A 24,118-nucleotide genomic window follows, 5' to 3' on the forward strand; every position below is an offset into this window, starting at 1 on the left:
GAAAAAGCAAGTGACCCCCGGGTGGCAGAGGTCCACGTGGAGGGCTCGGAGGCGGTCCACTTGTGCGGTGGCACATGTGCCGCGGGACAGGGCATCAGGAGGCTCGTTTAGCTTCCCAGGACGATACAAGATCTCGTAGTTGTAGGTGGAGAGTTTGGTCCTCCACCGCAAGATCTTGTCGTTTTTTTTATCTTGCCCGCTGTGCATGTTCAAACATGAAAGCAACCGACCGTTGGTCAGTGAGGAGAGTGAATCTCCTGCCGGCCAGGTAATGCCTCCAATGTCGTACAGCTTCTACTATGGCCTGGGCCTCCTTTTCGACTGAGGAGAGGTGGATTTCGGAAGCATGGAGGGTACAAGAGAAGAAGGCAACGGGTCTGCCCGCTTGGTTGAGGGTGGCCGCCAGAGCTACGTCGGACACATCGCTCCCGACCTGTAAGGGGAGGGATTTGTCGATGGCATGCATCGTGGCCTTTGCAATGTCTGCTTTGATGCGGCTGAAGGCCTGGCGGGCCTCTATCGACAGGGGAAAAGCTGTGGATTGGATCAGGGGACAGGCCTTGTTCGCGTAGTTGGGAACCCACTGGGCGTAGCAGCTAAAAAACCCTAGGCCTTGGAGCAGTGAGGGAGGGGGAACTCCATAATGGGGCGCATGCGTTCAGGGTAGGGGGCCTATAACTCCATTTCGCACTACGTAGCCGAGGATGGCTAGACGGTCGGTGCTAAACACGAATTTATCCTTGTTGTATATAAGGTTCAGGATTTTAGCGGTCTGGAAAATTTTTCAGAGGTTGGTGTCATGGTCCTGCTGGTCATGGCCGCAGATGGTGACATTATCGAGATACGGGAATGTTGCTCGTAAACCGTACCGGTCAACCGTTCGGTCCATCTCGCGCTGGAAGTCCGAGACCCCGTTGGTGACACCGAAGGGAACCCTTAAGTGATAGAGCCGCCCATCTGCCTCGAAGGCAGTGTATTTGCGGTCACTAGTGCAGATGAGGAGCGGGTGGTAGGCGGACTTGAGATCCACCGTGGAGAAGACCTTATAATGCATGATCCTGTTTACCAGGTCAGATATCCGGGGGAGAGGGTACTCGTCCAGCTGCGTAAACCTGTTGATGGTCTGACTGTAGTTGATGACCATCCTATGCTTCTCCCCAGTCTTTACCACCACTACTTGAGCTCTCCAGGGGCTGTTACTGGCTTCAATGACCCCTTCCCTCAGTAGCCTTTGGACCTCTGACCTAATAAAGATCTGGTCCTGGGCACTGTAGCGTCTGCTCCTGGTGGCGATGGGTTTGCAATCTGGGGTGAGGTTCGCAAACAGGGAAGGCGGGTCGACCTTAAGGGTCGTGAGGCCGCAGACAGTAAGGGGGGGGTATAGGGCTGCCGAATTGGAAGGTCAGACTTTGAAGGTTACACTGGAAGTCTAAACCCAGGAGTGTACCCGCGCAGAGGTGGAGAAGGACGTAGAGACTGAAGTTTTTGAACTCCCTTCCCTGGACTGTGAGGTTTGCTACACAAAACCCCTTTATCTCCACTGAGTGTGAACCGGAAGCCAGGGAGATTTTTTGATTAATGGGGTGGATGAGGAGAGAACAGCGCCTTACCGTGTCAGGGTGTATGAAGCTCTCTGTGCTCCCAGAGTCGATGAGGCAGGACGTCTCGTGCCCGTTGATGAATGCGGTCGTCGTAGCAGTAAAGAGAGTTCGAGGCCGAGACTGATCCAGTCACCGAGGCTAATCGCAGCAGTTGAGAGTTCTCTCGGGCAGTGCGTGGTCAGCCGAGCTGGGGTCCTTGGGGTTCATCCAAGATGGCGTCTCCCATTGGCCGCACGTGGCTGGGGGTGCACAAAATGGCGGCGCCCATCCCTCCAACTTGGCGTCCGCGGAACAAGATGGCGGTGCCCGGGGCCCGCACGTGGCCCTGGAATATGAAGATGGTGGCGACCGCTGGCCGCACGGGGCCCGTGGAGAAGTTAGTGGTTGCGGTCCTCATTCGCCGCCGGTGACCGCGGCAACCGCCCAGGCCTGACATACCTCCACGAAATGGCCCTTTTTGCCGCATCCCTTGCAGGTGGATGCGCAGGCCGGGCAGTGCTGGCGGGGGTGCGTGGCCTACCCACAAAAGTAGCAGCAGGGCCCCTCGGGGTTGCCAGGTCGCCTTGTAGCGCAGGCCTGGGGGGGAATGGGGGAAGTCTCGGGGTCGGCTGCGGAGGGGTTCCACGCTGCCCAGGGGGCTGCCGCGCGTTCGGGAATGTTCGGGAATGTAAGCGCGGGCGTTCCTGGAGGCCACGTCCAGGGAGCCTGCAAGGGCCCGTGCCTCCCTGAGACCCAGGGTGTCCTTTTCTAACAGGCGCTGGCGGATTTGTGACGCTAGCAGACCTGCCACGAAAGCGGATTAAGAGTTCCGTGTGTTCGCTCGCCGAAACGTGCGGGCAGCCGCAGCTTCTGCCCAACACCAGGAGTGCACGGTAGAATTCCTCCAGCGATTCCCCAAGGGTTTGTCGCCTTGTTGCAAGCAGATGCCGGGCGTAGACCTGGTTTACCGGGAGAATATAGTGTCCTTTTAGCAGCTCTATTGCTGCATCGAAGTCTTCCGCTTCCTCGATGAGGGTGTAAATCCCCGGGCTCACCCTTGAGTGCAGAACGTGCAGTTTCTACTCCCCCGTGGGGCGTTTTCAGCTGTCTCGAGTTACCCTTTAAAGCACGCCAGCCAGTGCTTAAAGATAGCCGCTGAGTTTGACGCGTGGGGGCTAAGTTGCAGACACACCGGCTTGATTCGGAGCTCCATCCTTTCTTCTTAAAAAAACTAGCTTATTAAATTGATGCACGATCAATGACCACTAAAGCAAGGTTGTAGTCCAACTGAAGGCTTTAATAAGCTAGATGTTTCCCCCAGCAGCTCAGGTACAGAATGAAGGCTGCTGGGGCGGCACGGGTTCTTATACCCCGCCTATCAGGGCGGAGCTATCATACATTCTAACCAATAGAAAGCATACAGTTTCCACCAATGGTGCTTTAGCCTATCAGGTACCGTAATACCTATAAAACCACACGGCCACTGCCGGCTTTTAAATTAGATCAAAATGTGCAGTCTTCTGACCATAAGCGGCAGCAGTGAGCAAGTCACACATCCTGCATGTACACTTGACGTCAAGGGCCCTGTACGTATGTGCTTTTGGCGCCGAATCGCAGATGAGAGCTTCGTCCATTTTCTAGCTGCTAGCAAGCAAGGTAAGAGGACTATGAAGATGGATAATTTTGTTACAAGAAAGAGACGGCCAGACTCACAAGTAGGCAGTGTACCTAATGGCCAGGATCTCACATCTGAAACCGAAGAGCGCTGCACAGGAGAATCCACTGCAGGAACGAGCAGTGCTAGTGTTCGCTCTGCACAGAGGTCCAGAGCCTCTGGAGAACAGCCTACAAGGAAGAAACTTAACACAGGACAGCATAAAGATGATTTATTGAGGTATGGTTTTGTCAATTATTGTGCCAATGCAAATAAGGATACAAAGCCCATGTGTGTTATTTGCAGGGAAGTACTGGCAAATGAGAGGCGAAGTTTCAGATTTTGAAAGAGAAGTGGTGAGTGAAAAATTCCTTTGAAGGTTGAGATCCCAGAGCCAATTATTAACTACAGATGACTCCAAATGAAAAGACTAAGCTGTTGTACCTGACCATGACAACACATTAAAAACACACCAAGTCAACATTCTGGATAGCATCTCTGCAGGAGTATCCAGTTGGTATGTATTCACAGCGACCTACATGCGAGGTTGGATTTTCCGTTCTCATAAAGATGAAAACGGCACAAATAAACTAGCTAAAGTCTGCACCTAATAATAATCATCTTTTTAGTGTATGCACATTGCCCTCTCCTCCGGTGAACCTGATTGGAGTGAGATCAAGAAGACCAGCAGGCTCCCCTTTCGCATTTTCGCATTAAATGTAAGCGAACGTGGTGTGTGTCACGAAGGTCAGCCAGCGTGGGTCATGAAGACTGACCGCCGTGGATTCTGAAGGTCGGCCAGTTGGCAAAAGTGGGTCCCAGGGGAAAAAATGTTCACATTTCTTCAAACACTAAAACCATTAAGAACAAATGTTAAAAACATGTCCTATCATAATGACAAAACTGAAAGAACAGTTTCCCTCTCATACAGATGTTCTTCCCTAGAAATAACTATTGAATCAATGCATGGGTTTAATGCATGGGTTTAGTCAAAGGTCAATCAACCTTTTTACCATTTCTTCGAAGATGAACAAAAAACTCTTAATTAATTTAGTAATAAAACAACAAACAGCAGCCTTCCTGTAAAGAATCCCAACTGCCTTGACTGACCATTGCCCCGAATATAAGTTCAACCTGCCCATTTCATTTAGAATGTGCTTAAATATAAAAATCCATTGATGTTACATACTACACAACAAACCCTAAAAATTAATACCATTATCAAAATCTTACACTCTCCAGTCCTGAAATAATTTGATCAGGAACACCAGTTGTCAGGAGTTTTTTTTGTGCAGATCCAAGCAACTCATGGAATCACTTTAGCACAGTACTTTGGGAGTAGAACATGGAAGATGCAGTATTTGGATAGGTAAAACAACTTTTATTATTACTTTATAATGTTTTATTATTGTTTTCTCTTTCAGGTAAACATTTATATCTAAAGTGTTTTCTGTTTAACGTGCTCGTGGTGAGGAATTCCAACTTAATTCTATAACCCTGAAAATTCTGAAATTCAGAAATAACTTGGTCCCATGCATTTGGACTGAATAGGTTAAAGTGCATATTGTAAAAAAAATCTTACCTTCGAATTTGAGCAATCAAATTTGTAAAGGGCTTTTCCCACGCATACATCTTGATGATTCGCATTCCTGATATAACCTCATTCATGGTACGAATTCTGTTATCGGTCAGTACTGCAGTTTTGCCCCTACGAAGAGTTCAGTGAAGTGTTGACATTTAAGTAAACCAAATCTATTTTAAAAATTATTTGTAATAGCTTATTAATCTTCAGGAATGATAGAAAAACATGAATCTTGAAACAGTTCTGATACATTTATACAAACATACTTCTCATAACTGAATGATAGAAAGCAGCAAAGGAGGTAGTTTGGTCCATCACGCCTGTGCGAGCTCTTAGAAAACACGACTGATTTAATCCTATTACCCGACCCTTTCCTCAAAGTCCTGAAAACATATTGCTTCAAGCATTTATCCAATTCTCTTCTGAACGTTACCAATGAATCTGCTGCCATTATCCTTTCATGCATACATTCCATTGATAACAGCTCGCTTTGCAATTCTCTTTTCCTCATGGCACCTCTGGTTCTTTTACCAGTATCCTTAAATCTGTGCCATCTGGTTGCAGACCCTTCAACAAGTAGAAACAATTTCCCCATTATTTCGGGTTAGATTTTGTCATCCTAACATTGGGTGAGGGGAAAACAGTCAGGGGGCTGAAAATCTGATTCCTGCTGGATGCCATTTTGACCAATCACGAAAACAGACTTCGGGACATGCATGACAGGAAAGTGGAGTTAAGACCAGATGAGCCATCTTATTGAATGGCAGAGCAGGCTTGAAGGGCTGAATGGCCCACTCTGTTCCTAAATCTATGCTCCTAAATTGATGCTGACCTCAATTTTGTAATTTCATTGAGATTGAAATTTTCGGTGAGGTATGTGGGTTTCTGAAATCAGTGTCAATCATGTCAGGTCAGAGGTTCATGAATCAAGACCCTTCTGATAGCTAAATTTAAAAGTTGTTGTCAACTCCAGAAGTTATAATTTGATGCTTTATGTTAATTTAAGCATGTTTTTATGCAGTGATTAAAGACAGGGCTTTATTCTTCAAAGGGACAGTGGCACAGTGGATACCTTGCCAAACAGAAAAAAAAGACCAATTTATGCCTACTTTGCTTCCTGTTAGCTAGCCAATCTTCTAACCATGCCCATATGTTACCTCCTACACCATGAGATTTTATTTTTCCCCTTTATCCACAGCACATGTCACTTCTTCAAAGAACCCCAATAAATTGGTGAAATATCATTTTCACCTTGAATTTTTTGATCTGCCCTGCTTAACTATTTTATACAGCTTCTAACATTTTGCCTATGACAGATGTTATGTGACCTGGCCTGTAGTTTACTGCTTTCTCTTTCCCTCTCTTTTTGAATAAAGGAATTACATTCACTATTTTTCAATCTAATGGAACCTCCTTTGTATCTAGGAAATTTTGGAAAATTAAAACCATCGCATCAACTATCTCACTAATCCGGTGTTGGGCGGATTTAAGAGGACAGAGTACTTGGCAATTGTGACCTCGGATCACGCTCTGCATTGGATGGACGTGGCATTGAGAAGGGGGCAGCCCAGAAGCCAGGGTGGAGGATGGATGTGGGGTTGTTGGCGGTTTGGAGGTTCTGTGACAAGATAGGGGAGATGATTGAGGAGTATATGGGGTTCAAGTTAGGGAAGATGATTGAGGAGCATGTGGGGTTCAATCACACGGGGGGGGTGTTGCACGGTCGGTGGTTTGGGAGGCTCTGAAGGCGGTGGTGAGGGGGCGGTGACCTTGTTTAAGGCCAAGGTGGATAGGGAGGAGAGCAAGAAACGCCAGCAACTGAGAGAGATTTTGGAGGCGAATGGGAAGTACGCGGGGGACCCTGACATGGGGCTCCTGGCAAAGAGGAAGGAGTTGCAGGTGAGGTTTGACATTTTGGCCACGGAGAAAGCGGTGCATCAATTGAGAAGGGGAGAAGTATGTTGGCAGGTCAGCTCTGTAGGGAGGCGAGGGGAGATAGTTTGGGTGCAGGGATAGGTTGGGGGAGGTGGTGGTGGCTCTGGAACAGATTAATAAGGTGTTTGTGGAGTTCTATAGGGCCTTGTTATAAGTCAGCACCTCCTGAGGAGGAGAGGGAGATGAGGGAGTTTCTGGGTGGGTTAGAGTGCCCAAGGTTGAGGGAGGTGGAGAGGACACGGTTGGGGAGCCACTGGGGGTGGAAGAGGTGAAGGTGGCAATCGGGAGGATGCAGGGAGGAAAGGGGGCGGGGCCGGATGGGTTCCCAGTCGAATTTTAGAAAAGATCTAAGGATAGGCTGGCGCTGTTGAACGTTGGGAATGTTCGAAGACGCGAAAGACAGGGATATCTAGCCACAAACGATGGCCTCCATCTCGTTGTTGCTTAAGGACTGACAAGGACCCGGTGGAGTGTGGGTCGTACAGGCCCATATGTCTGCTGAATGTAGACGCCAAGATATTGGCAAAAGCTGTTGGCATTAAAGTTGGAGGGATGCCTTCCGAAGATGGTTGGGAAGGATCAGACAGGGTTCGTAAAGGGCAGACAGTAGTCCTTGAATATGAGACTGTTGAATATGGTGCTTTCTCCAGCAAAGAGAAGGGAGACGGAGGTGGTGGTGGCTTTACATGCGGAGAAGGCATTTGATCGGGTACAGTGGAATTATTTGATGACGGTGTTGGAGAAATTTGGGTTTGGGCCGAAGTTTGTGGTGAGGGTGCAGCTGTTATACAAGGAGCCGATGACTAGTGTGCGCACTAATAGTCTGAATTCAGGGTACTTTGCATTGCATTGGGGTATGAGGTAGGGATGCCCCCTGCCCCCCCTCCCTTCTGTTTGCATTGGCTATAGAGCCCTTGGCCATTGCGCTGAGGAGCTCAGGGCTGTGGTAGGGGATAGTGGGGGGTGGAGGGTGTCCTTATATGCACATGACTTGTTGTTGTATAGTTCAGAGCCGAGCTCTTCAGTGGGCAGCATAATGGGGTTGCTTCAGAGATTTGGGACGTTTTCGGGGCACAAATTGAATTTGGATTGATGGATAGATTTGTTTATTGTCACGTGTACCAGGATACAGTGAAAAGTATTTTTTCTGCGAGCAGCTCAAACAGTTCATTTAGTATATGGAAAGAAAAGAAAATACATATCATGGCAACACAAGGTACACAATGTAAATACATAGACACTGGCATCGGGTAAAGCATACAGGAGTGCAGCATTAATCAGGTCAGTCCATAAGAGGGTCGTTAAGGAGTCTGGTAACAATGGGGAAGAAGCTATTTTTGAATCTGTTCATGCATGTTCTGAGACTTTTGTATCTCCTACCCGATGGAAGAAATTTTGAGTAAGCCAGGTGGGAGGGGTCTTTGATTATGCTGCCCGCTTTCCCAAGGCAGCAGGTGTAGACAGAGTCAGTGGATGGGAGGCAGGTTTGTGTGATGGACTGAGCGGTGTTCACGATTCCCTGAAGTTTCTTGCGGTCCTGGGCCGAGCAGTTGCCATACCACGCTGTGATGCAGCCAGATAGGATGCTTTCTATGGTGCATCCGTAAAGGTTGGTAAGAGTCAGTGTGGACATGCCGAATTTCCTTAGATTCCTGAGGAAGTACAGGCACTTTTGTGCTTTCATAGATTTCATAGAATTTACAGTGCAGGAGGCCATTCGGCCCATCGAGTCTGCACCGGCTCTTGGAAAGAGCACCCTATCCAAGGTCAACACCTCCACCCTATCCCCATAACCCAGTAACCCCACCCAACACTAAGGGCAATTTTGGACACTAAGGGCAATCCACCTAACCTGCACATCTTTGGACTGTGGGATGAAACCGGAGCACCCGGAGGAAACCCACGCACACACGGGGATGTGCAGACTACGCACAGACAGTGACCCAAGCCGGAATCGAACCCGGGACCCTGGAGCTGTGAAGCAATTGTGCTATCCACAATGCTACCGTGCTTTCTTGGTGGTAGCATCGACGTGGGTGGACCAGGACAGATTTTTGGTGATGTGCACACCTAGGAATTTGAAGTTGTCAACCATCTCCATCCCGGCCCCATTGATGCTGCCAGGAGTGTGTACAGTACTTTGCTTCCTGAAGTCAATGACCAGCTCTTTCGTTTTTCTGGCATTAAGGGATCGACTTTTGTCATTACACCACTCCACTAGGTTCTCTAACTCCCTCCTGTATTCTGACTCTTCATTGTTCAAGATCCGACCCACTATGGCCGTGTTGTCAGCAAACTTGTAGATGGAGTTGGAACATTTTGCCATGCAGTCTATGTGTATAGGGAGTATTGTAGGGGGCTAAGTACGCAGCCTTGCGTATTGAGGACTATCATGGAGGAGGTGGAATTTAGGAAAAGGTCGGTCTCCTGTCCAGGAGTGGGAGCGGGGGGCAGCGACTCACTTTAGGTATTTGGGGGTGCAGATAGCCCCGGGTTGGGCAGGGCTCCGGAAGTTCAATTTCATTAGCTTGATGGGGTGGGTGAAGGCTGACTTACTGAGGAGGGACAATCTCCCTCGGTCGTTGGCGAGCCGGGTACAGACAGTAAAGATGAATGTTTTGCCGTGATTCTGGTTATCGTTTTTTTAGGTGGGTAGACAGGCTGATCTCCTTGTTTGTTTGGGCGGGGAGGGTGGATAGGATTAGGAAGGGGATACTGAGTATTATTAGTGTGCGGCAAATGCAGAGACGATTTAGGGATGGAATAGGGAGGGGAGGGCTTTGTGGGTGAGGATGGAGGTGGGCTCTTGCAGGGGGTCAGGGTTGTGGGTGCAGGTAATGGTGCCACTCCCAATGGCCCCAGGGAATTACTCGGCGAGTCCAGTGGTGGTTGTCAAGCTGAAGATCTCAAGGCAAGTTTCGGCAGCATTTTAGGTTGGGAGCTGGGTCAAGGGGGATGCAGATTAGGGGAAAATCATGGGTTTAAGCAGGGAGGGTGGATGTGAGGTTCCAAGATTGGGAAGAGAAGGGGATCACGGAAATTAAGGATCTGATCCTAGGAGTGTGATTTGTAAGTCTGGAGGAGCTAGGCGAGAAGTTTGGGCTGGTGGGGGCGAAGGGTTCCAGGTACATGCGGTGCGGGACTTTGTGAGAAAGGTCTTCCTGACCTTCCCGATAGCGCCTGCCTGTTCATTGCTGGAGGCGGTGCTGTCAGCGAGCGATTGGAGAGGGGGGTTGTTTTGCCGATTTAAGTGAGGATTTTGTTGGAGGTCGGGATGTCCATGGAGGGGGTTACGACGAAGTGGGAGGAAGAGTTGGGGGCAGCGCTGGATAAGGGATTGTGGTGTGAGGTGCTGCAGAGGGCAAATGCCTCAACTTCATGCGCAAGGCAGGGGCTGATACATCTGAAGGTAGTGTACAGGGCACACCTTACAAAGTCCAGGATGAGCCGACTGTTCGAAGAGGTGGAGGATGCTGTCATGATATGCAAACATGCAGCTAATGAACACGTAAAATAGGACACGATCAATGAGCAGTAAGGACACTCAGGGGTGGTATCTCACTATAAAAGGGATGAGGCACTCATACCCCGCCTCTTTCCACAGACCAACATCTACAGAGTGAGACAGGGTGTATCCTCAGCATCACACCCCAGCACATGCCTTAGATCAAGGCTGGTTCAGTTAGACTGAGTTACTACATTTAGATTAGCAGAGAGTCGAACTCATTGAGAACTGTGCTAATAGTTCAATAAAACACAGTGAACTCACTTCAAAGTCTGGAGCATCTTTCACTCAAAACTGCATCAAGTGGCAGCTTGTGTTACTCCAAATTACATAACACAACATGATACCAGGAGTCTGTTCAATATAGTTAGTTCAACTCAGCAAGATCCGTGACGACCAGTAAATGTATACCGGCACAATGGAAAAGATTAAGGCTCCTCACCAGCTCAGGACCTCCGGCAATCTCAGTGCCAACTAGCGGACATTCACGCAGAAAGTTCAGCTTTACGTCGAAGCATCAGACCTCAATGGTGCGTCTGATGCACGGTAGATAGCTCTTTTCCTCACCACAGCGGGTGATCACGCCTTGGAAATATTCAACTCATTTCACTTCGCCGAAGACCAGGACAAGACAAAGTTTCAGACCATCCTGGACAAGTTTGACAGCCAGTGTGAGGTGGACACTGGAAGCCATATTAGGGGTTTCGGACCAGACGGAGCGGCAGGTGCGGGGGAAGATCTTTCAGCCTTCGCCTCGTTGATTGCTTGCAAGCGGGTCTTGTTGGGGTGAAGGTCAGCTTCTCCACCCTGTACCTCGATGTGGCGCGAGTACCTGTTGGGGGTTTTGACACTGGAAGAAATGAAATTTGCTCTTAAGGGATGATGGGTTCTACAATTGTTGGGGTTTGTTAATTTTGCGGAGTTGGATACCGTTGATTGGTGGGGGAGGGAGTGGGGGGGGGGAGGGGGGCTTGTGGGTTAGGATGTGTGTTGGGTTGTTGCAAATTGTAGAAATGTTGAAAATTTATGGAATAAAAATATTTTTTAAAAACTATCTCGCCAGCCACTTCTTTTAAAAATCTAGGATGAAATCCATCAGGACTGTTCTTTAACCTTTACATCAAATCTGCCTGCTTTGGTACCCACCTACCCCTCTTTCCACCTTGGGCCTGCTTTGGGAGTCAGTGACCCCAACTCAACTTGCCCCCGACTCGGAGGAGAAAATATGGTGCTGGGCGGGGTGAATTAGGAGGTGGAAGCATAACGTTGACAAATGGCCTGAATTTCCGCCTTGAAGGGGAAAATTCAGCCCCTAATCTTTAAAAAAGCTTTTGAACACCTGTATCAAATCGGCCCTTGTCTGCTCTAAGGGAAACATCTCCAGTTTCTGTAGCCTATCCATATAACTCAAATCCCACCTCCTTAGTATAATTCAGGTAAACTTGCATCCTCTAAAATACCTTGACATCTCCGAAAGGGTGGTGCCCAGAACTGGTCGCAATATCCCAGCTGGGGCCTAACCAGTGATTGATTTATAAGTTGATAACGTTTTGGATTGGTTCCACAATTCAAGGGAAAATGGAGTCATATGATCTACTAGGAGTCCTGCTGAACAACAAGCCCTTATGGCCTGTTTACCATGGAGACCAGGGTCCCAGGTTGACATTTACGGAGAACAATCTACCTGAAAACAAAGGCGGGGTAACAATAACGGTTGTGGACAGATTTTCTATATCAGAGTTTTGGGCAGTAAGAGAGAGAGAGAGAGAGAGAGAAACTTCACAGAAACTAAAGTATGCAGCTTGTGTGGTCAGCAGAGAAGAAAAGCCCCCTTTTCTGCAGAACAGGTCCAATGCGAGCTACCAGGCAGGAAATAGGAATGAAGATAGCATCTGGTCAAAGAGAATTTAAGTTTATTTAAAAGAATGGGTGGCAGGGTCGCACAGTGGTTAGCATTGCTGCCTCACAGCGCCAGGAACCCGGGTTTGATTCCCGTCTTGGGTCGCTGTCTGTGCGGAGTCTGCATGTTCTCCCCGTGTCTGCATGGGTTTCATCCGGGTGCGCCGGTTTCCTCCCACAGTCCAAAGATGTGTAGGTTAGGTGGATTGGCCGTGCTAAATTGCCCTTAGTGTCCGTCAGGTTTAGGTGGGGTTACTGGGTTACGGGGATAGGGTGAAGGTGTGGGCTTCCAAAGGCCGGTGCAGACTTGATGGGCCAAATGGCCTCCTACTGCACTGTAGATTCTATGATAATCTATGAATGGCAAATTTGCCCTGGTAAGACTGGGAGGAGAGAATCGCTGAGTGACCCTGTTTTTAAAAAGTGTTTTTATTGAAGTTCTCACATATTATACACTATACATTTGGTAACCTCTGCGCCGATCCCCCCTCCTCCCCCACTCCCCTGGATTTTGCCGATCTTCCCTCCTCCCCACCCCCTTGGATTTTGCCGATCTCCCCTCCTTCCCACCCCCTTGGATTTTGCCGATCCCCCTCCTCCCACCCCCTTGGATTTTGCCGAACCCCCCCCCCCCACCCCTTCAATCGTTGTTACAGGGTCCTTTACTGGGCCCTTCACTGTACAATGGGCAGTTATCTGCTATTTACATGTGGGCTGTGCCCTTTCCTTCCCTCCCACCCCCCCCTCGTCATTTGAGCACGCCCCTTCCCCGCCTCTCGCTGTCCTATTTTCGGCATTCCCTTGGGGATTCCATTTCTTGTGGTCTTGTTCTAGGCCCTGTGTCGGTCGTTTTCCGGCCTCCCCTTCCTTTTTCTCGTAGCTTCCACCCCCACAACCTTTCCTGTGGTCCCTTTGGCTCCTGTGTGCGCCCCCCCCCCCCCCCGACCCGCTGCTCTAATGGCTGTTGGCTAACAGGTCTTGGGACAAGTTGGTGAATGGAGTCCATGTATGTGGAAACCATATTCTGACCCTCAGATGGTGAACTTGATCTTCTCTAGGTGGAGAAATTCCGACAGGTTTGCCAGTCAGTCTGCAGCTGTGGGTGGTGTTGCTGATCGCCAGTCGATAGGGCAATTAGAAAGGCAAGGGTGTTGGCCCTCTTCCCCGTGAATAGTTCTGCTGGTCCGATACCCCGAAGATTGCCACTCTTGGGCATGGCTCCATTCTTACCCCCACAACTTTGGACATTGCCTCAAGGGCGGCTGTCCAAAACCTGACAAGTCTGTGGTTGGCCGGGCCTCCCTGGCACCGTTCACATTCATCCTCTACCTGCGGGAATAACCTGTTCATTCGTCCTCTACCTCCGGGATAAACCTATCTTATGGGGGAGAGCCACCTGATGTGTGACTACTCGGCACATCCCCGTCACCGGAGTGATCCTTACTGCTCAGTTAGTTCAGGATTTCTTTTGACAATGATTCAACTTGATGATTCCAGGAAATAGGGATATGTGAACTCATTAGAAGCTGTGGGTGATTGTGGATTATTTTCTATAAAAACTGTGGCTGGGAATTTTATGCCCTACCTCACTGGGCCAGCCAAATGTCCAGCGACTTCGATATGCCCGGGATAATCCTGGAAATAATAGTTGTCTCACGTTGGTAAATTATTGAAGAGAATTCTGAGGGACAGGATTTATACCCATTTGGAAACAAATGGACACATAAGCAAGACAGCATGGTTTTGTGAAGGGAAGGTCGTGCCTCACTAACCTGATCGAGTTTTTTGAGGAGGTGACAAAGATTGATTGATGAGGGGAGGGCGGTGGATGTGTTTACATGGACTTCAGTAAAGTCTTTGACAAGGTGCCTCATGGTAGACTGATACAAAAGGTGAAGTCCCACGGGATCGGAGGCGAGGTGGTAAGATGGATACAGAAGGCAAAGGGTAGCAGTAGAAGGGTGTTTTTTTGAATGGAGGTTGTGACGAGTGGTGTTCCACAGGAATCTGTGCTGGGGCCTCTGTTGTTTGTAGTATACATAAACAATTTGGAGGAAAATGTAGCTGGTCTGATTAGCAAGTTCGCGGATGACACCAAGGTTGGTGGAGTGGCAGATAGTGTTTGAGGATTGTCAGAAGATACAGCAGGACAAAGGTAGGTTGGAGATTTGGGCAGAGGAATGGCAAATGGAGTTTAATCCGGATAAATGTGAGGTAATGCATTTTGGTAGGTGTAACATAGAGGGAAATATACCGAAAATAGCGAAACTCTTAGGAATATAGAAAGTCAGAGTGATCTGGGCACGTAGGTCCATAGATCTTTGAAGGTGGCAACACAAGTGGACAAGGCAGTTAAGAAAGCATACGGAATGCTTGCCTTCATTGGATGGGGCATCGAGTACAAAAACTGGCAAGTCATGCTACAATTGTATACAACCTTGGTAAGGCCGCACTTGGGATATTGCGCATAAGTCTAGATGCCACACTACCAGAATGATGTGAAGTCCTTGGAGAGGGTGCAGAGGAGGTTTACCAGGATGTTGCCTGGTCTGGAGGGTGTTAGGTATGTGGAGAGGCTGAATAGACGGACTGTTTTCATTAGAAAGTTGGAAGTTGAGGGGTGACCTGATGGAGGTCTACAAGATTATGAGGGGCATGGATAGAGTGGATGGGTAGGCACTCGTTCCTAGGATGGAGGGTTAGTCACCAGGGGGCATAGGTTTAAGGTCCGTGGGGCAAAGTTTAGATTGTGACGCAGGATTTTTTCCCATAGGGTGACGAGTACCTGGAACGCGTTGCCAGGGGAGGTTGTGAAAGCAGATACATTAACGGCATTCAAAAGGTATCTTGACAAACACATGGATAGGATGGGTATAGAGGGATACAGCACAAAGAAGTGCTGAGGGTTTTGGCAAAGGTTGGTATCATGACCGGTACAGGCTTGGAAGGGCAAAGGGCCTGTTCCTGTGCTGTATTGTTCTTTGTTCTATCTCACCAGTGAGAGTGGCTGAAAAAATTCTGGCCTGTAATTCATACGGAAAGCATACTGTACAGCAGATATGCAGTGTGGGGCTATTAGTCATGTTAAGATATTAATACGGTTATCGTTTCTGGAATTTAGAATATTACCTGCTAACTCTGTAATGTTTAGTCGATGTTGAAATCAATTGGGCAATTCCTTTAAGCTGGTCACTGGGAACTTAAATACCTTTTTAAAAGTTATCGGTCTCCACGGGAATCATAACACAGAACTTCTTTGGTTTTGTACCCTACACATCCATTTATAGAGTAAAGTAGACATTGACTGAGAGAATTGTGTTTAATATGTACATGAACATTCAGAAAAGCATAAAAATACTACATAGCAGACTGTTTTGCAAAATTAGCAAAGGAACAGAAAGCAGAGTAGTGCTGAATGGTTGTTTTTCCAGATCAGAAGGAAGTATGCAGCGGTTTCCTCCAGTGGTCGATGCTGCGACCAATTCTCTTTTTTGATGAATGACCTGGCAGGGGATTTCAGTTCAAAGCAAGTAGATGCTACAAAACTAAGAATTGTAGCAAATAATGAGAAGGATGGTAACATGCTTTGAGGACAAATTGCTGAAATAGCCACAGGGGAGAGTAGATTTAAAGCAGAAGTGCAAAGAGATTTACTTCGGAAGGAATATTGAGAACATAAAGTAAATGCTACAACTTCAAATGGGATGTAGGAACAGCAAGATCTATGTTTAGAATGGCAGGGGCTCAGCATTGACCGCAGAAGGTTGGACTTGCATTCTCACTGGGGTGGAAGTCCTGCCTTGAAGATGTACAGCCCCTCCACGCACAGTGCTGCAGTGAGAGGAAGAGGCACTACAGCAACACGCCGGGAACCACCCCACCCCACCTCCTCCCCAGTTCGGGGAAGGTGGGAACCCAGATGGAATCCCGTCCCACCGCCATACTTTCAAAGATGAGTTCCGGTGATGGGTATGTGCTCAGCAGCCACACGAAAGGTGGCTCTCCTCCTGAAAAGTTGGAATTTGGCACTTTAGGCACAAATTATCCTGCAAACAGCCCTCATCCTCTTCCAACACCAGGACTAGATATGCTGAGTAACAGCAACTCCAGGGGGCAAAAGGATGGAAAAGGCAGCAAAAACCTGGACAGATGAATCGAGGAGACGGGGCGATGCCTGACCGAGAGGGCCCACCAGGCCTCACACAGAGGTCTCTCCCCCCCCCCCCCCCCCCACCCCCCACCACCACCACCACCCCCACCCCCAACAAGGCACAAGAGGGGAGTGAGGAAGAGGAGGGGGAAAACAGACATGCAGTGGCAAAGGGGAGGTTTAGACTGACCCCAGCTAGCGGGTAAGCTAGCGCCAGAAGGTATGGGTGAGGGGAGGTGGCCGCCGGGGAGAGGGCGCCTGGCGACAGCGGGGAGAACACTGCAAACAGGGAGAATAGAACATAGAACAGTACAGCGCAATTTTAAATGGGATGTAGGAACAGCATCAGCCCTCGAGGGGACTGTCCGAAACCAAGATCAAGCTATCCCACTCCCTGTCATTCTGGTGTGCTCCATGTGCCTATCCAATAACCGCTTGAAAGTTCCTAAAGTGTCCGACTCCACTATCACAGCAGCCAGTCCATTCCACAACCTAACCACTCTCGGAGTAAAGAACCTACCTCAGACATCCCTCCTATATCTCCCACCCTGAATCTTATAGTTATGCCCCCTTGTAACAGCTACATCCACCTGAGGAAATAGTCTCTGAACGTCCACTCAATCTATCCCCCTCATTATTTTATAAACCTCTATTAAGTCACCTCTCATCCTCCTCTGCTCCAAAGAGAAAAGCCCTAGCTCCCTCTACTTTTCCTCATAAGACCTATCCTGCAAACCAGGCAGCATCCTGGTAAATCTCCTTTGCACCCTTTCCAATGCTTCCACATTCTTCCTATAATGAGGTGACCAGAACTGCACACAATACTCCAAATGTGGTCTCACCAGGGTCATGTATAGCTGCAGCATAACCCCGCGGCTCTTAAACTCAAAAAGCCTTCCTCACAGCTCTATCCACTTGAGTGGCAACCTTCAGAGATCTGTGGACATGAACCCCAAGATCTCTCTGTTCCTCCACATTCCTCAGAACCCTGCCGATGACCCTGTAATCCGCATTCAAATTTTTTCTACCAAAATGAATCACCTCGCACTTATCAGGGTTAAACCCCATCTGCCATTTTTCGGCCCAGCTCTGCTGTCTCTTTGCATCTACAACAGCCCTCCACCTCATCCACTACTCCACCAATCTTGGTGTCATCAGCAAATTTACTGACCCACCCTTCAGCCCCCTCCTCCAAGTCATTGATAAATATCACAAATAGCAGAGGACCCAGCACTGATCCCTGTGGTACACCGCTGGTAACTGGTCTCCAGTCTGAAAATTTTCCATCCACCACCACCCTCTGTCTTCTATGTGATAGCCAGTTACTTATCCAATTGGCCAAATTTCCCTCTATCCCACACCTCCTTACTTTCTTCATGAGCCGACCATGGGGAACCTTATCAAACGCCTTACTAAAATACATGTGTACAACATCAACTGCTCTACCTTCATCTACACACTTAGTTACCTCCTCAAAGAATTCAATCAAATTTGTGAGGCAAGACCTCACATGAATAGGGGGGGGGGGTGGCTGTGGAAAGGGCGAGGAGGGGGGGAAGCGACTCATCGGGAGAACAAAAGGACAAGTGGGGGGGGGTGCTAGGCTGGCTACGACAGATCGCACATGGCAGCAAGGAACACAAAGGTATCGCAAGCACCCACTCTGGAGGGTCCACAAACAAAGGAGTTTGTTTGGAGTGCAGGTGCTCACCCACATGTCTAACACATCGTCGATGGCCATCTTGGATGGTCCCTGGACAAAGGGAAACCCCGGAGTGCAGGGGCCCGGCCTCATGAGAAATATGGTGACCGTGGCCACCTTGGATGGCCCCCTAACAAAGGGAAACCACGGAGTGCATCCACAAGGTAAGTATGGTTGACCCCGCAGGAGTGGGGATACAAAACCACCCCATCAGGATAGTCACCTGGAACGTCAGAGGACTTAACGGCTGAGCAAAAGATCCAGAGTCTTCGCCCGCTTGAAAAGTATTCAGGCAGACATAGTATTCCTCCAAGAGACACACCTGAGGGAGAACGATCGAGTGCGGGTGAGAAAGGTGAGAAAGACATACCATTCGTGCTACGGAACAAGGGCTAGGGGGGTAGCCATACTACTAAATAAGAGGACGGTGTTTACAGTGACAAGGATGGTTACGGACCCAGGGGAACGGTACGTCATGGTCAGCGGAAGGGGCACCAGTAGTCCTTGTTAACAATACACTCCATAGGTGAAGACCATAGTGGAAATTCCTGATATAGACAAACAGACACACATCGACTCATCATGGGGGGAGACCCACGGACAGACAGGTCAAACCCCAAATCGGGGAATACATCAAACATGGCGACGGAACTAGGTACTTTCATGGAATAGATAGGGGCAGTAGACCCATGGAGGTTTACATACCAAGAGGAGAAAGAGTTCTCCTTCTCCCAGGTACACAGGGTCTACATGAGGATTGATTTCTTTGTAGTGGGGAATTCGGTGTTTCCAGGGATAATAAGAGCGGAATACTCTGCAATCATAATCTCCGACCATGATCCGCACTACATGAATGTGAGGCTGGAGATGGGCCGGACCTATCGCCCTGCATGTAGATTGGACATGGTCCTATTGGCCGATAAGGCATTTTGCAAAACAATATCACAGGCCGTAGGCAGGTATGTTGACAATGACCAGAATGGGGGAGGTGCGGAAGGCTGTGATTCGAGGAGAGATTATCACATACAAAGCACGCAGAGCAGGAAGGAGAGGGCAGCTATGCAACAACTGGAATGAAGAGCTCGTCATATGAGGGTTTGAGGGCTCTGGGTCTGTACTCGTTGGAGTTTAGAAGGATGAGGGGGGGACCTTATTGAAACTTACAGGATACTGTGAGGCCTGGATAGCGTGGACATGGAGAAGGGGTTTCCACTTGTTGGAAAAACTAGAACCGGAGGGCACAGCCTCAGATTGAAGGGACGATCCTTTAAAACAGAGAAGAGGAGGAATTTCTTCAGCCAGCGGGTGGTGAATCTGTGGAACTCTTTGCCGCAGAAGGCTGTGGACCAAATCACAGTGTCGTCAAGACAGAGATGGATAGGTTATTGATGATTAAGGGGTTATGGGAAGAAGGCAGGAGAATGGGGATGAGAAACATATCAGCCATGATAGAATAATGGAGCTGACTGGATGGGCCAAGTGGCCTAATTCTGCTCCTATGTCTTATGGTCTAACTAGTCAACTCCATACTGGAGATGGACCAGAGATACTCAGTGACCCCAACCGTAAAGCTTCTGGCAGAGGGGCAGCACGGTGGCACAGTGGTTAGCACTGCTGTCTCATGGCGCTGAGGTCCCAGGTTCGATCCCGGCTCTGGGTCACTGTCCGTGTGGAGTTTGCACATTCTCCCCGTGTCTGCGTGGGTTTCGCCCCCACAACCCAAAGATGTGTAGGGTAGGTGGATTGGCCACGCTAAATTGTCCCTTAGTGTCCAAAGATGTGTAGGTTTGGGTGGATTGGCCGTGAGGGTCGGTGCCGAATCGATGGGCTTTGGCCTCCTTCTGCACTGTAGGGTTTATATGATTCTATGAATGGTGTCTCTTGTTGCTGCCCCTCCGTTTTGGCTTGCTCGCTCCATGTTTGTGCCTGCTCCTCCCTATCATTTGTTAGCCATTTTAGTTGCTGTGATATGAAGAGTCTAAAGTTCTTGTTCCTTTTCACCAAACATCATTTATTTCACTTCCACAGTCTCTACTCAAAACTCTTAACTCTTAACATATCAGTGTCAATTAATGGATACTTAACATAAATGAGACAACTAATTGCAATGTCTCTTAATCCATTACTTAACAGTCGCCCCTTCCTTGGAGAAAAAAAAATAATTAGGTGAAAACAAAATTTCAAGAAACTCAAAAACACACATGATTTCCCCCCTTTTTTTTTGTTTGGACGAGAAAGAAAAAAAAGTCATAGAAACAAGCGCCCTTCATTAACAATATCCAAAAGTTTCTGTGAACTCGCCCCTCTTTTCGTAAAACAGTCTGACAGTTGATAGCTCCTGTCGACCCATTTATTTTTTGTTATTTCCCCTCTGTCCAACATCTGCTTCAAACTTGCGATGTCTATCCGTAACCTCTTTTCATTGACACTTTTTGTAGAGTGCACATTTTCCCACAGGGATTTATTGTCAATGTGACAGTCAATAGGTATATTACCCAAATCCCCTAATCCCAAAATTTCTGTCAATATCATACTTATATAAAAGGCCATATCCAGCGCCTCTACAAGGCTTAACAACTCGGCAGCCAAAGTGCTTTTTACCACTCTCCTTATTTTCTTTGTTTCCCACAGAAGTGGGCAACATTTACCATTGTTCCCCAAAAGGAAAATTATAAAACCTCCTGCGCTTGAAACCCTATCACATAAATTTGCGTAGGACGCATCACTATAAACTATGAGTTTCAAGTGCTTAAGGTCACCTAAAACCGGGAACCTCAAAACACACTCCTGCATTTTTAGTTCGGCCAACGCTTTATTTGCTCTTCTTATGTCTTCCACTTTGGGATCATTCATTTTTGTACTCAACTCTAAGACATCAAAACTCACGTCCAGTCTAGTCTGTCTACCTCACCAGTTCAGTACTATCTGAACTGGCACTGCGTTTCTGTGCCCTCCATTTTTGAACTTCGTTTTCCATTGTCTTGACTCCTTCCCCTGAATGCTGTACATTCAACCAATGTTTATACTTTCCAATGGCCTTCCCTGTTCTACTAATAACAGTTGCATCCTTCCATTGACTAGACCCTTCAGGCAAGTATGTCACTTTTGTACCAACTTTTGGCAGTTGCCCTTTCAGAAAAATGGCCTGTTTTAATTCACCAGAAGTGGTGTGTTCCTCCACAGAAACCCTGTCTATATCAGTTAATTAGTCCTCATAGTTCTGTAACACATGCGTACCAGATGACTCTGGTTCCTCGTCATGTCTGTCTGCTCTGTCTAAATTTGAAAATTTGTAATCTGTACCCATTATCCTTGATGAATGGACCCTAACAGTTTGATTACCATGTTGCAAAATAATTGTTTTGCCATCTATGCCTATGATCTTCCCTGGGCCTTTCCATTCATTAGAATTGTCTCTCTTATCGTATACCATGCCTCATTGCTGAAAAACGGTATCTGATGGCGTACGTTATGTCTTAAAGCTCTGCGAATTCTTTGAGACTTCTGCTTCCAAAAAAGCTTTTCTACTGCGATGTCATGCATTTAAATGTTCAGCAAAACCAGAGCTAATTGTAGTCCCCTCCCAAGCTGGAGGCTGGTCATCCAAAATGGACGGAATTTTAGGATTTCTACCAAACACTAATTGATAAGGACTATAGCCCCCAACCATCTGCAATGAATTCTTTGCATGTACTGCCCACACTAAAGCTGAATTTAACCTGCAATTTGGTCGATCTGCCAAAATTTTCTGAAGCATGACATTGATGACAGCATGATTTCTTTCACAGACACCATTACTAAACGGGCTTTCTGCAGCCGTATTCATAACTCTGATATTCATGTTTTCACACATATCCGTAAACTCATCATTAGCAAATTCTCCCCCATTGTCAGTCAGGAATTTTGCCGGTGGACCCATTCCTGTCCCTATCCATTTTTCCACGATTTGATCCAGAATTACTCTCTTTTCTTTACTTCGTACAATCGTTGATTGACTAAATCTGATTGCTAAATCTACAAAATGCAAAATAAATATATTATTTCCTTTATCCCAGATCTTAAGGTCCATGGCCACAATGTCATTAAAATCCCTGGCCAAAGGTAGGGTTACTATCGGTCGTGCTGGTGTCCTTCTGTACTTCCTACAAACATCACAGCGGTCACTAACCTGTTCTATCAGTTTAATATAGTCGTCATCCCTTACCCCTGCATCCTTTAATAAATTTTTCAGCCTCCGAGGAGACGGATGTGCAAATTGCCTATGCAGTTTTAATACCACAAGCTTTTTATCAGCTAAAGTCCCATTTTCAACTGCCATTAACACATCCTTAACCACTCCACTTGAAAAATTATTTGTCAGTAATGGAATACAATAGTGTCCCGACTGTGTAAATTTTAAGTCCACCGTCTTTCCAAAAACTGTTGCCTTATCCTGCTCCATATCAAGTTGCATGTGTGCTTTCTTTACTGACGGTCTGCTCAGAAGCAAAGGTATCTCACTTGATACAACATCCGTGCTAATGAAATGATTCACTCCGGCAATATTGCAAGGGATCACCACTCTTTTCAGCGACTTCAGAGTATTATCATTCCCAAACCTGAAACTTGTGGAACTTTCAAATTCCTTAACCTTGTTACGATTTTCAGCATTCAAAGAGTCCAGGTAACATTTTAACCAGTCAATTCCACACACAGTAGATATGCAGCCACTGTCCAATACAGCACAGTTGAAGGATTCTGCAACCAACACCCTCATTACCGGCGTAAAACTGCTTGCCAATAGGACAATGCCTTCTTTCTGGTCACTATCTTTTTCCTCTTCTGACTCTTCCATGTCATGTGTCGCTTCAAACACTATCATAACGAGTTGGACAGTTGAAAGCATAATGGTATTGAGAGTCACATTGAAAACATCGATTTATCATGCCCCGTGCATTTCTGGGGTTCATCTTTCTATTGTAGGTTCTAACTGGGTTTCTGTCTTCATAATTTCCTGGTCTCGGTCTCCGTCTATAGTCTTGAGCCATCCTGTTACTAGTGTATCTTCCATATGCTGCCTTATTGCAGGCGGACCTATTTGGGTCATCAGAATCGATGTTTCCCCAGAAACTTTTGTAAAGCTTTTGTCATCTGTTCGAATAAGGTACCCTTATCAGTAAACTGAACTCCTGTCAAAACCAGGAGCCTATCCATGTTGCTCACTCTAGCACAGTCAATAATTTAAAGGCCAACACAGACTGTAGAAATTCCAGATTGTGTTTCTTCAGCCTTTTATATAGTCTGCCAAATTCCATTATATAGTCTTCCATGGAGATATCCTCCATTTTCCAGAACGTATCAAAATCCGACCATGCTTCATACGCACTTAACAAGTCATCTTTCTTATAAATCTTATCCATATAATGTAATAAAGTCTCCAGACCTTCTCCTGAGTCTAACTCTTCCAATTCCAGCTCAGAAAGCACTTTGTTTCGGATTTTACTGCCATATGGTAGAGAAAGAGCCAATGCCATACCTTGTTTTCTCTTTCCCAAAGCAGTTACTTTAGTCCACATAATCTCCATTGGTCGTACGATTACCTTTCAGAAAATAAGGGAGGATAGTCATATCCAGCCATCTTTATCCTCGGTTCATCATATATCCCTTTTTTTTTCCTTTTCTCACTCACTCCTTGGTTTGATCTGGAAAAGTTGTATCTTTCAACCCTTCACATTTACACAGCAATCATCCGCTGCTACCAATTGTGAGACGTTTTAGTTGCTGTGATATGAAGAGTCTAAAGTTCTTGTTCCTTTTCACCAAACATCATTTATTTCACTTCCACAGACTCTGCTCAAAACTCTCAACAACACACCACCTGACAGAGGCCACCTGAAGCCCCTTTACATATCAGTGTCAATTCATGGATACTTAACATAAATGAGACAACTAATTGCAATGTCTCTTCACCCATTACTTAACATCATTGGCTAAGAACTCTGTGGATCCTGTGTCTTACAAATTATTCAAAACTGGCCCTTAACAAGCTGACAGCAAGCTCATGAAGGGACTTCACTTGGATGGAGTTCATCCTCCAGCTCTTGGCAGAACCTATCAAAATTTAGTTTGTCA

The 24,118-nt window shown here is 47.3% G+C and overlaps 1 protein-coding gene across 3 annotated transcripts in view; it reads right to left on the reverse strand.

The window, feature by feature from the left end:
- The window catches only part of abcc4 (ATP binding cassette subfamily C member 4 (PEL blood group)), a 742,685-nt gene that overhangs the window by 629,883 nt on the left and 88,684 nt on the right, over window positions 1–24,118 (reverse strand). For all 3 annotated transcript variants that reach the window (XM_072476237.1, XM_072476236.1, XM_072476238.1), the window contains one exon: window positions 4,817–4,942. In XM_072476237.1, the coding sequence (XP_072332338.1) occupies window positions 4,817–4,942 (126 nt within the window). The remainder of the gene's footprint in view (window positions 1–4,816; window positions 4,943–24,118) is intronic.

Source organism: Scyliorhinus torazame, chromosome 15 (assembly GCF_047496885.1).
Source record: "Scyliorhinus torazame isolate Kashiwa2021f chromosome 15, sScyTor2.1, whole genome shotgun sequence".
Classification (NCBI taxonomy): Eukaryota; Metazoa; Chordata; class Chondrichthyes; order Carcharhiniformes; family Scyliorhinidae; genus Scyliorhinus; species Scyliorhinus torazame.